Source organism: Pelodiscus sinensis, chromosome 1 (genome assembly GCF_052426305.1).
Source record: "Pelodiscus sinensis isolate ZL-2025 chromosome 1, ASM5242630v1, whole genome shotgun sequence".
Taxonomy (NCBI): Eukaryota; Metazoa; Chordata; order Testudines; family Trionychidae; genus Pelodiscus; species Pelodiscus sinensis.
This window is the reverse complement of record NC_143052.1, coordinates 317,447,925-317,460,847: the sequence shown is the minus strand read 5'-3', so window position 1 is coordinate 317,460,847 and position 12,923 is coordinate 317,447,925. Positions and strand designations below refer to the sequence as shown.

The window sequence follows — 12,923 nt, the reverse complement described above, 5'->3', positions numbered from 1 at the left end:
GAGTGCTGAAATGTGCCGAGTGTGGGCATTCAGGGCACTCCAAGACAGGACTGCTTTGATGTCCCCATCGAGTTAGACATGCAAGCGGGGAATCCTGAGAACTGTCTGTCCGGGGTGGGGGTCAGGTCCTTTTAAGCACAGCCCTCGGCTAGCCTGAGGAAGCAGCTCCACACCTTAAGTCCTAACCTGATGCCCTGACGGCACTGGTTCTGGCCAGCCTTAACTTCGGTTCAGGGTCCACTCAATGTGGACATGCTATTTCGAATTAGCAAAATGCTCATTCGAATTAGTTTTTAGGTCTAAATGCACTCATTCGAATTAGCTTATTTCAAATTAACTAATTTGAATTAAGTTAATTCGAATTAGTGCTGTAGTGTAGACATACCCTATTTGCGCAAAATCTTGCCAATGTAGACGTAGCCTATCTATATCTTTCTCACTCTCTCTTAACCACCAACTAGAATAGGCAGCTAGGCTAGGCTGGTATAGGCCCCAAAAATAACAAAGAGAAAATGATTAAGAAAGGTGTAATGAAGTTCCTTATGAGATTTCCTTATAAAGGACACATTCTACTATCTAAAATTAATTCCTATGAACTGAACTGTACAATTCCTCAGAGAAAGGTAAACAACAGATAACAGCCTAATGGTGGAACTGCTCATACCTGAGCAAAGAAAGCTGTGCTGGTGACTCGCTGGTTTTCTGATGGGGAATTTACCCAGGGAAGGAGGCTCTGTATGATCTCCACTGTTATTAGGCCAGATCTTTGCAGAACCCTGGAAGACAAAAGGAACCACTTATGGGGCAGACTGTGCACTTCAATAGCTTAGCTGCTATGACCATACAACTCTAAAACCTACGCATGGAAGCTCTGTGTTTCTCACCCAGGGCACCCCGCACAAAGCTATACCTGAAAGTTCCCTGTCAGTCACTCTATTTGTTGCCGATCCCTGAGGATGAAGTGCTGTCTCCTAGATCTCTTACCTCACCAGCAAACACACCCCCTCGTGGTGAGTCTGCAGATTTTCAAGAAGCATCCAAGTTTTCTGCTTCCAGAGAGTTCTTATCAGCTTCTCATTCATAGCCTTGAGAAGCACAGCCTCTAATGCTTCAATAGAACGCCTGGGGGAAAAGAGGCACAGAACTGTAGTAACCAATAGAAAGGCACAGCCTAAGCAGTCAGGAAACCCCAGTTACTTGTCAGGTCTGTTGTTCATTGACAGTTCATCCATTGACAGTGTCCTGGGGACCACTGTTTTTGGAAGGACTTAATTCCAGGAGGTATTTCAGTCTCATACATCTCATATTACTAGTGTTGCTATGGACAATATTTTGCAGTCACTTTCTCCTATCTGCAAGGTGTATGGGCACTAGCACAGTACAGTAATATGGAAAAAATACACAACCAGACCCCAAAAGCTGGGACACAGAGAGATTAGTGATCACTAATGGATATTTTGGGGCCCTATGTCCAGCGAGATGTGACAGGGTGCTGAGAGCTTGTACTTGGGGTCAGCACTCTGGTAACTACTAGTACTAATTAGCTTCCCCAGAGAAAGCCTAATTGGATAGAAATGTACCTGATTGCCTGGCTAGAGTGGGGCTATAGAATCAACAAACCTATTATCCCATTAATAAGGAATCTGCCTAAAGGGACATCCACAGGACTGTTTGAGGGAAACAGAGAGCAAAAGAGACAAAATGCTAGAGGCATCTAGATAGACTTATGTGTAGTGCTGTGGAGGAGCCGGTGGTCGTGGTACATGTAGGTCTCAATGACATAGGGAAGGGTAGGAGAGATGTCCTGGAGGCCAAATTTAGGTTGCTAGGAAAGAGACTGAAATCCAGGACCTCTATGGTGGCATTCTTGGAAATGCTTCCAGTTCCACGCGCAGGACCAGCTAGGCAGGCAAAGCTTCAGAGTCTCAATGCGTGGATGAGACGATGGTGTGGGGAAGAGGGGTTTGGATTTATCAAGAACTGGGGACACTTTTGGGAGAGGGGGAGCCTATACAGGAAGGATGGGCTCCACCTAAACCAGGGTGGAACCAGACTACTGGCACTAAACATTAAAAAGGCCGTAGAGCAGTTTTTAAACTAAGAGATGGGGGAAAGCCGATTCGTGGAGAGATGCACGTAAATCGCAGGGAGACTTCTCTTAGAGGAGAATCCGTTGATAGAGATTCTCTAAGTTGTAGTCAGAAAGAGAGGACAAAGAGACTGAGGCCTGAGGAGGCCTAGATAGTAGTGTTTGTGTTGCCAGAGCTTGGTGGTTTCAGGGAACTGACCTATAGCAAGCACAAACAAGACTTTCTCATATTAAAAGCAGGTGATGGTAAGGTGCCTCATAACCCTGAGAACTCCTGGGGAGTGTCACACAAATGGACTGGGATTCTCTTTGTTTTGCTCCCTTTCTTCTAATTACCTGCAAGGGTTGCCCTCACGTAGTTGTTGTCCTTTTCTAAATAACCTCTTTCGGCTGCTCATCCTGGGCAAAGGCATCTTTTGTCCTAGGGTTTGGCTGATCTGCTGCAGAAGAACAGTGAACAACTCCGGGAACAGCTCCTGCACAGTTTTGCTCAACTGCAATGCTGACACCACTTCAAAGATGGCACATGTTGCCTGAAAGGAGAGCATGGTAAAAGAAGAGGTCTCTTCCTAACACTATCACACTCTCTCCCCTTCTGATACCTGCTGGACTAAATTCTCACTCCTGTCACTAACTTGATGAATGACCGAGAGCAATTCACTCCATGTGTGCCTTAGCGTCCCATATCTGTAAAAATGTGTACGACCTATCAAGGCATGTTATGAGTTGCACAAAACATTTGCAAAGCACTGTAAGAAATCTGATTCAAAGACTTTCTAATTGCCAGATATTATTAAGTGAATCAGCCACATACTCTAAATCTGCCATCTGTTGTTCCACAGAAAGCACAGCTGGAATCCAGGAAACAGTACTTCAGAAAAGAAGTGCCCATATGACAATATTATACCACTCATCTAGCTTTCCATCAGCATGTTTGTCACAAGGCAGAGAAATACATGTCTGTCGTCTAACTTACTGTGAGAGGTTCAGCAGCTGCTAAATGCAGGTCAGTTTCTGTCTCTGAGGTCATGCTTCCTTCTTGGCTTGTTGGAGTCTTTATTCTTTCTATTAGGACCTTCAGGACTTGAGGGGCGAGCAAGGGATCTTTCCCCAGAGATCTCCACAGCTCAGTGGTGTCACTGCAATTTAACAGAAGTTATATGTGACCCCTGGAGACTTTTGTGGCTCTGACTATATGCATCATATTCAAGTAAAGAACACATTTTCTCCTTGACTATGATCAGGGCTCACCAGCCGCACTGTCCGGCGATCTGCGCATGCACAGATCGCCCGAACCCGGCTCTTCCAGGTTACAATCTACACGCCATGGATGAGTAGATTGTATTATTTGTCAAGCCCTGCCTATGATGAGCAAGTTCAGAGTGCTGTCCTCCTTATATGGTCCTCATGTTTTACATATTGAGTTTCTAGTTACAGAACTAAGTTAAGTTACATTTCAGGTTACATTTCTACAGTGCATGACTATTTTGGGATCCTGGAGGTATCCCGAAATAGCTACCCCACATTTACACAAGCAGCCCGTTATTTTGAAATATTTTTCAAAATAATGGGCACACTATTTTGCCATCCCAATAAACTTTGTTGCATGAGGGATAAGGGATGGCTTGAAATAGCACATTATTTCGACATTTGGTGCTGTGTAGAAGCGCCACATTTCAAAATAGGCTATGCAAAATATGATACGCAATTTGCGGAGTGCAAATTGTGCATCTTATTTCAAGTTTAGGGTGCTGTATAGACACAACCTTAGCCTTACTGCACCATAACCATTAATGCTAGACTTCAGAAGGAAAGGACACAGAGCTCTAATCACAGTTCCTGTTTTCCTACTTCTCAGTAGATATGGAATCATGAGCATGTGATGCCCAAAGATCTAGGGCCTGGGAGACAAGTTGAAGAAAGAAAAATGATCTTCCTACTAACTGGATGTACAACTATGAGAACAAATATTTGTGGCTAGCCCATGACCTCTTCACAAATGGCATTCCCTGGCCTCTATTTGCCAGAATGGGCATGTTCTGTTCACTCCCTATGGGGCACCTGGCATTGGCCACTGTCTGAAGACAGGATCCTGGGCTAGATGGACATTTGGTCTGACCCACTACAGCCGTTCTTATGTTCTTAGATTCCAGCACAGATGACTGATAATTCAGCTAGGGATGTTTGAATGAAATGATAGATATGCTTACCGCCCTGTCTTTAAGTACCAAGAATGACAACTCCATTCCAGCAGCCATACCCTTCCTGATACCAAAAGCCTGGTGCCCTATCCTTGCTAATCAGCCAGGAATTTGGATTTGAAGCTTTCATGCTACCAGAAAACGAACAGTCACTGGCAATTTCCAGGGTGATGTTAGTTCAGGGGTCTGGAGAGGCAAAAGTCCACTCCAGTGATGCCAGTAAAGGGAAGTCTTTAGGATGCCAAAGCAACTATTAATTAATGGAAACAGAATGAAACTTAATTTCTCCCTGCACCCACCTTGACATGGTCTTGGACCTTTCTGCAGAAAGACCCAAGCTATTAACCTTTAGGAATTATCTCAAACTGTCTGTGGCTTAAATGAAGCCTTACATCTTCCAGTGAAGCCGTGGGATCCATGGTTACCAAAATGAACACTGTAAGGAGCAGTATATACCTGTCCATCGGCAGAGGTTTGATGAGGAGGCTGAAGATCACTGCCTCTAGGTGATGGTGAGCAAGAATGGACACTGCCTCCACCAGGAACTGCCTCAAGCTACCCTGCTTGATGGTAGGCATATAATTATATATTCTACTCAGGATATCTGGCACCTGGACAGAATAAAACCAGAAAAAATGTCCCTTTTCCATTCTCTCCATTCATTCTGCAGAGCCAAAACGTTTATTTAGTCGTTTAGCAATTTGCTGTTCTTGTAGAAAATCCTCCCTTCAAAAAACAAGTATTTAGACATGGCTGCATAGATTTAACCCACAAACATTATGCATATCTCTGCCCATACCTGGCTGCAACACCGGGTTAAGACATGCTGAGGCCCTAAGCTATGTCAAGTTAAAGAGGCCTCATTGCATTTCCAAAAAAACATGTATTATTCTAACAGAAAGGACAATGAAAATAGAAATAATAAAGTTATCTATCTATCTATCTATCTATCTATCTATCTATCTATCTATCTATCTATCTGTACATAGGCAAAGAGGCAAGTAAAAACTAGTAATTTGGGGGTATTTTTAGAGACCCCTCATTATCTGAGGCCCTAAGATGTAGTTCACTTAGCTTGTCTCTTGGGGCCGGATATTCTCTTTTTGCATTTTACTCGGAGTCTAATTTTTCCAAGCCTTTCATGGCTGGAAACTGTGACAACAAGATAGACAAATAATCAAGCATCTTCCTTTTCCCTTGGGGTACGGCTACACTAGCTCGTTAGTTCGAGCTAGGTAGGGTAATGAGGGCAAGCAGAGTTGCAAATGAAGCCCAGGATTTAAATATCCCAGGCTTCATTTGCATGTTCCCGGGTGCTGCCATTTTAAAATCCTCCTTAATCTGAACTCCGTGCCCGCGGCTACACGCGGCACGGAGTAGGTAGTTCTAATTAAAGATCCTAATTCCATGAGGAGTAACGGTAGTTCGAATTAGGATCTTTAATTTGAACTACCTAGTCCATGCCGCATGTAGCCGCGGGCACGGAGTTTGGAGTAAGGGGGATTTAAAAATGGTGGCGCCAGGGAACATGCAAATGAAGCCCGGGATATTTAAATCTCGGGCTTCATTTGCAACTCCGCTTGCCCTCATTACACTCCCGAGCTCGAACTAACGAGCTAGTGCAGATGTACCGTTAGATTATCTCTGTCTTCTGCTGTTGATTCCCCCATTGCCTGACTCAGGATAGGAACACAGATGGAATTAACTTCCAATCCCAGGGGGAGAAACAGCAAGACTTGTGTTCACTGCAAATGATGGCAAAGATCTGAAAGCCTGCAGGTTAGCCAGAAAAACCTCTCCAGCTTCTATTTTACCTCATCCAGCATGGCACCTCCACACTCCTTCAGGATGATCTTCATCCACAGACCGGCTGCTGTGGCACAGGAGGGGCTAGCAGACAGCATACCATCCAGTATGGCCTCAATAAAATCTGTGGCTTGTTCAGAGGGAAAGTACTTACTAACCACCTGTGGACAGATCAAAAACAGGAAAGATTGCAATGATAGTCGGCTCCAGTACTTTTAAGAAAGGAGGCCTAAGAGCTGTATTGGAAAATAATGTATTCATCAGCAAATTGCTAATTGGGCTCATATCTGGCAAGGCAGTTGCAATTAAAATTTTCTCTGTAATCTTTCTAGCTACCACATCTCTATTCTACACTAATAATATCAGGTTAGATCTTAGGTTGTACAGTTAGCACAACATTGTATGGGACAAACAGGATGTAAATTTCCAGTTTATATTCTATTATGTACATGACATCTTTTCACAAAATATAAAAATATGCAAAGAGATGCATGCACACAAATATAGGTTCAGGTAAACACACAAGGTGCCAAGACTGGTTTCTCAGCTTGATGTCCCGCTCACATATTTTCCCCCTGGATGGATGGATGGATGGATGGATGGATGGATGGATGGATGGATGGATGGATGTGCGCGCGCACATGCATGGGCATGTTCATGCAACTGTCTGGAATCTGTTTGTTTTTTACATGGCATTCATAGCATATACCTATGAAAAGCATGTTACTGATTACCCATGAATGCCTCACTCCCATAGCTCGCTCCAAGTGTGGAAAGACATCACAAAAGCATAAAACAATCACAGAATCATAGAATACTAGGACTGGAAGGGACCTTGAGAGTTCATCGAGTCCAATCCCCTGCCCTCATGGCAGGATCAAATACTGTCTAGACCATCCCTGATAGACATTTATCTAACCTACTCTTAAATATCTCCAGAAATGGAGATTCCACAACCTCCCTGGGCAATTTATTCCAGTGTTTGACTACCCTGACAATTAGGAACTTTTTCCTAATGTCCAATCTAAATCTCCCTTGCTTCAGTTTAAGCCCATTGCTTCTTGTTCTACCCCCATAGGCCAAGATGAACAAGTTTTCTCCCTCCTCCTTATGGCACCCTTTTAGATATCTGAAAACTGCTATCATGTTCCCCCTCGATCTTCTCTTTTCTAAACTAAACAAACCTAATTCCTTCAGCCTTCTCTCATAGGTCATGTTCTCTAGACCTTTCATCATTCTCGTTGCTCTTCTCTGGACCCTCTCCAATTTCTCCACATCTTTCTTGAAATGCGGTGCTCAGAACTGAACACAATACTCCAATTGAGGCCTAACCAGCGCAGAGTAGAGCGGAAGAATGACTTCTCATGTCTTGCTCACAACACCCCTGTTAATGCATCTCAGAATTATGTTTGCTTTCTTTGCAACGGCATCACACTGCTGACTCATATTCAACTTGTGGTCCACTATAACCCCTAGATCCCTTTCTGCCGTACTCCTTCCCAGACAGTCGCTTCCCATTCTGTATGTATGAAACTGATTGTTCCTTCCTAAGTGGAGAACTTGGCATTTGTCTTAAACTTCATCCTATTTACCTCAGACCATTTCTCCAATTTGTCCAAGTCATTTTGAATTAGTGACCCTATCCTGCAGATTAGTCGCAACCCCTCCCAGCTTGGTATCATCTGCAAACTTAATAAGCGTACTTTCTATATCAATATCTAAATTGTTGATGAAGATATTGAACAAAGCCGGTCCCAAAACAGACCCCTGTGGAACCCCACTTGTTATGCCTTTCCAGCAGGATTGTGAACCATTAATAACTACTCTCTGAGTATGGTTATCCAGCCAGTTATGCACCCACCTTATAGTAGCCCCATCTAAGTTGTATTTACCTAGTTTATTGATAAGAATATCATGCGAGACTGTATCAAATGCCTTACTAAAGTCTAGGTATACCACATCCACCGCTTCTCCCTTATCCACAAGACTCGTTATCCTATCAAAGAAAACTATCAGATTGGTTTGACATGATTTGTTCTTTACAAATCCAGGCTGGCTGTTCCCTATCACCTTGCCACTTTCCAAGTGTTTACAGACGATTTCCTTAATTACTTGCTCCATTATCTTCCCAGGCACAGAAGTTAAACTAACTGGTCTGTAGTTTCCTGGGTTGTTCTTATTTCCCTTTTTATAGATGGGCACTATATTTGCCCTTTTCCAGTCCTCTGGACAAGGGAAAATGAATGGTGCACAGCCACTAGGACAGTCACCTAGTGTTTGTTACCTTAGCCATTTTGGAAGATGCTTGAAACAGAGCCTCAGGGTCTGGAGTTGTTAGTGCCTCACGGAGACAACTCAGCTCCTCCTCTGCTGACCCCAGGTTAGTGCACTGACCTAGGATAGAGAAAAGGAGAAAAAGTATGGCAACATTTAATAAAACTGAACCTCTGATCCATAGATAATCATACAGGAGGATCTATGGGGTATGTTATTACCAGCTGTGTGTGAAATTTTGGCCCCACTAAAGCCAATGACGAAATTCTTATTGACTTTAACGGAGTCAGAATTTTACCGTCAGGCTATGTCTAGACTACATCCCTTTTTCGGAAAAGGGATGTAAATTAGACGTATCGCAATTGCTAATGAAGCGGGGATTTAAATCTCCCCTGCTTCATTAGCATAAAAATGGCTGCAGCTTTTTTCGGCACGGAGCTTTGCCGGAGAAAAGCGCCAGTCTAGATGCTGATCTTGCAGAAAATTAAGCCTTTTCCGAAAGATCCCTTATCCCTCCGAAAAAGGGATGTAGTCTAGACGTAGCCCCTATGTCTGAAAGTTAACAGTAATGGCATGTGATTCATTGTGATTCATACAGGATTAAACAGGCACTGTATTCTGTGTGGAGCATCTTTCTCTGTATATCTGGTTTCAGTAGCCACTCTGCTCTCAGTATTTAAATCTAATCTCATAGTCAAGCACAACTCATGTAGATTGATCTGAGGTTCTGATTTGGAGGAGAATCCCTCCACTGAACTCTCATTGTAAAAGAGATGGGGCTGACCAAAAGCTTAGGTAGGAAACCCAGGATCTTCGCTCACTTCTAAATCATGAACTGTCTCTTTAAGGGAAAGCTGTCCTGCTCTGTCATCTCCCTCTCCCCACCCCACTCTGCAGAGCGGGGGCATATGGGCATATGGCGGGGAGAGAGTGTGTGTGAGACAATGTGTGTGTGTGTGTGTGAGAGAGAGAGAGAGAGAGAGAGAGGGACATGCTGGCTGCCAGAGAAATCTTAGAAACAGTGCCTCTTTAGATAGGCACTCCGTTACTCACCATACTTCAGACTGGAGCAGCACTATTGTATGTGTCCCTCTCCCCAAACTCTGCTCTGCAGAGATGATGACAGGGGCAAAGGGGTCACCCTGACTTCTGCACGTCTCCCTGCTCACCTCCCCTCCACACACCACTAGCAGCAGATAGGATGGAGCAAGGTCGGAGAGGGGCAGCTGAACACATGCTGCTGGCATGCTTGCTAATCAGCTGAGCGCTCCAGACAGAAATTCTGGGGAGAAGGGCAGATCTGGCCTGTGTGCTGTATTTTGTCCACCCTCTAATATTTGCAGATTATTTATTATTTGTGCAGTTCTCTTCCAGCAATGTACTTACAAGGCCCCAATCGTTCTGTTATATAAGTGTCGCTAACAAGACAGAAAGAATTACAGATGGAAAAAATGGTCATTACAACAATGAAAGAAAGTGAAGAGTTACTTACACCTGCTCATGGTCTCCTCACCTTGTATATTGAGAAGACAGTTGATACAGTCAACCACCCTCTGACGCGATGTCGTAACTGAAGCACAGGTATATGGTGCTAACAGCCCAATCAGAGATCCAATGTGATGAAAAGTTTCCTGAGGCTAATTTTAAAAGAATGAAGAATGAAAGTTCTCCGGCTATTATTTGCCTTCCTTATTGTGAACTCCATTACTGTACCTGGGTACGGCACATTGGAAAACATAATCCTTGTTGTACATGCAAATTGATGGGGTCTAAATTAGCTGTAGCACTCAAGAAAAATCTCAGAGTCATTGTGGATAGTCCTCTAAAAACATCTGTTCAACATGAGCTGCAGTTAAAAATGCTAATGGTATGTTAGGAACCACTAGGAAAAGGGATGAATAATAATATGATAAATATCATCATGCCACTGTTTCAAATCCATGGTACACCCACACCTTGAATATTGCAAGCAATTGTAGTCCTCCAACTTAAATAAAGTTAGGTTATAATTGGAAAAAGTTCAGAGAAAAGCAACAAAAATGATATGGGATATGGGACAAGTCATACAAGGAGAAGTTAAAAGGACTGGGACCATTCATCTTAGAAAAGAGATGCTTACAGGTGGGTATGATAGAGCCATATAAGATGATCAGAGATGCATGATATGGGTGTCCCTATATCTCTGACTGCCTGGGGCTGGGACTGGACAACAGGGGAGAGATCACTCAACAATTGCCTTGTTCTGTTTGTTCCCTCTGATGCATATAACATCCACCACTGTCAGAAGACAGGCTACATGAACCATTTGTCTGGGGGATCCAGAATGGCCATTCATGTTTTATGTTCTTATCTGATTAAATAGAAATAGAAATTCAACTTTAACAGCGATAGAAATGTAGCTGTGTTAGTCTGGGGTAGCTGAAGCAAATGCAGGACAATGTAGCACTTTAAAGACTAACAAGATTTATTTATTTTTATTTTTTTTTAAGATGGTTTATTAGATGATGAGATTTCGTGGGCCAGACCCACTTCCTCAGATCAGGAAGTGGGTCTGGCCCACGAAAGCTCATCATCTAATAAACCATCTTGTTAGTCTTTAAAGTGCTACATTGTCCTGCATTTTGCTTCAACTTTAACAGCCTGAGAGTATAGGAATGCATCTATGACACTGACACAGGCAACCTATGTGTGACCACAATAACTTAACAAGCGGCACTGCAATTGTATCAAGAGTCTATTTATAAAAAAGATGTGCTTCCTTATACAAGAGCATTTCACTGAAAGATTGTGTTGTCAGAATTTTCACTGACTTGCCCGAGGTCTAAGGAATGTAGGTCGCACTGTCAGATGTAAATATCCAGAATCAGATTCTGGTCTCTGTTCCACTTGTGTAAATCCAAAATAATGCCACTGAAGTCAGGGGCATTACCCTGGCTTTACACGAATATCACTGATCAGATTCTAGCTCTAATCCTTCAGTCCAGCTGCATCCTTGAGCATCCAAAGCTCCCACTGAAGTCAAGGGGAACAATCAGCATGCCAGAATGGCAGAACTGAGTCCTAAGTGTTAAGAACTCTCCTTACCAGATTTCTGGTGGACACATCGAGCTCTCTGAATACATAGGCGACCATATCCCCTGCTGCACAATTCTCCACACTTCCTGAACTGAGCAGCTTCAGGACAAAATGGAGAGCTGCCATCCTCACCTGCAAGGGTAGAGATTATGCACGAGTTATTATTATCTCTTCTGCATGCAATATGAGACAGGATATGAGAGTCCTTTTGCTTTTGCTTTTATCTCTTTGGAATAGTGGCTGAAGTACAAATGATTAACACATCTGTTATGTAAATTCCTTGCAACACTGGCTACAGAAGTACCATGCAAATGCCAGTTTTCACTTTCAGGTGACACTGTAATTCGGAAAAAGGCAGCATTTTCTCCTATAAATGTAAACAAACTTGTTTGTCTTAGTGTCTGGCTGAACAAGAAGTAGGTCTGAATGGACTTGTAGACTCTAAAGTTTTACATTGTTTCGTTACGGTTAACAAAAAATATCTACATTTGTAAGTTGCATTTTCACGCTAAAGAGATTGCTCTACATCACTTCTATGAGATGAATTGAAAAATATTATTTCTTTTGTCATTTTTACAATGCAAATGTTTGTTATAAAAATAATATAAAGTGCATAGTACACACTTGTCATTGTGTTGTAATTGAAATCAATATATTTGAAAATGTAAAAAACCACAAAAATATTTAATAAATTTCCATTTTTAATCGCATTAATTTTTAGTTAACTGTGATTAATTGAAACCCTATTAATAATCTCAGCCTAAAAATGTGTCTCATTGCCAGACTCTCCACTGAGTGAAATACTTCCCAGATAGTAACAGCAATACCACTATTCCACACACAATCTTACCTTAGCACTCTGATCACTGAGAGCAGATTGCACTGCCTTCACAATCAGAAACTTTCTAACTCTTGTCTCAGGCACTGAAAGATAAGGAGAAGTGTGCAATATAGTATATCTTTGTTCCAAACACTCATGCTCCACATTAGAATGTGTCCTGTGCCCTATTTAAGAGTGCTACCAAGCTTCACTCATATACAGAATCAGCGGGGAAAATATAGGACCAGACTCTGATCTCAGTTACACCAGTCTAAGTCTGAAGTATTTCCACTTCTGTAAATAGCACCATCATACTATCCTGATGGAAATATTGTAAGAGAGTTAGACAAATGGAGGTCAGTGAAGTTAGTCTGTGTTTACCACCAGTATAGCAGAATTCGGAATCTATTCTAGAGTGTCTAATACTTATTCAGTCAGGAGTACTATTTTGTTTTTATCTCATTATTATTAACATGCATCCGCCACAAGATTACATTTGTATTTGTACCTTGAAAATATTTTAGGCTACATTCAGCACTTAATTAACCCTGTTGATTTCTGCGTGACCACATGGGAGTAACTTAGAGCAGCACTGGGTCCCTTTAGTGAATTTCCAACCCTCTGGTGAGCATGCATCTAAAAGGGTGTCACAAGGAGA

At 42.6% G+C, this 12,923-nt stretch overlaps 1 protein-coding gene across 1 annotated transcript; it reads right to left on the bottom strand.

The window, feature by feature from the left end:
• Window positions 1–336: 336 nt before the first annotated feature.
• LOC149525898 (maestro heat-like repeat-containing protein family member 2B) lies at window positions 337–11,585 on the bottom strand. Its single transcript, XM_089776486.1, has 9 exons — window positions 11,455–11,585; window positions 9,884–10,007; window positions 8,381–8,490; window positions 6,105–6,257; window positions 4,747–4,901; window positions 3,066–3,228; window positions 2,426–2,622; window positions 985–1,122; window positions 337–776 (listed from the first exon to the last, which is right to left on the bottom strand). The coding sequence occupies exons 1-9, from the start codon at window positions 11,569–11,571 to the stop codon at window positions 659–661; spliced, it is 1,275 nt and encodes a 424-aa protein (XP_089632612.1). The 5' UTR covers window positions 11,572–11,585; the 3' UTR covers window positions 337–658.
• Window positions 11,586–12,923: the final 1,338 nt, after the last annotated feature.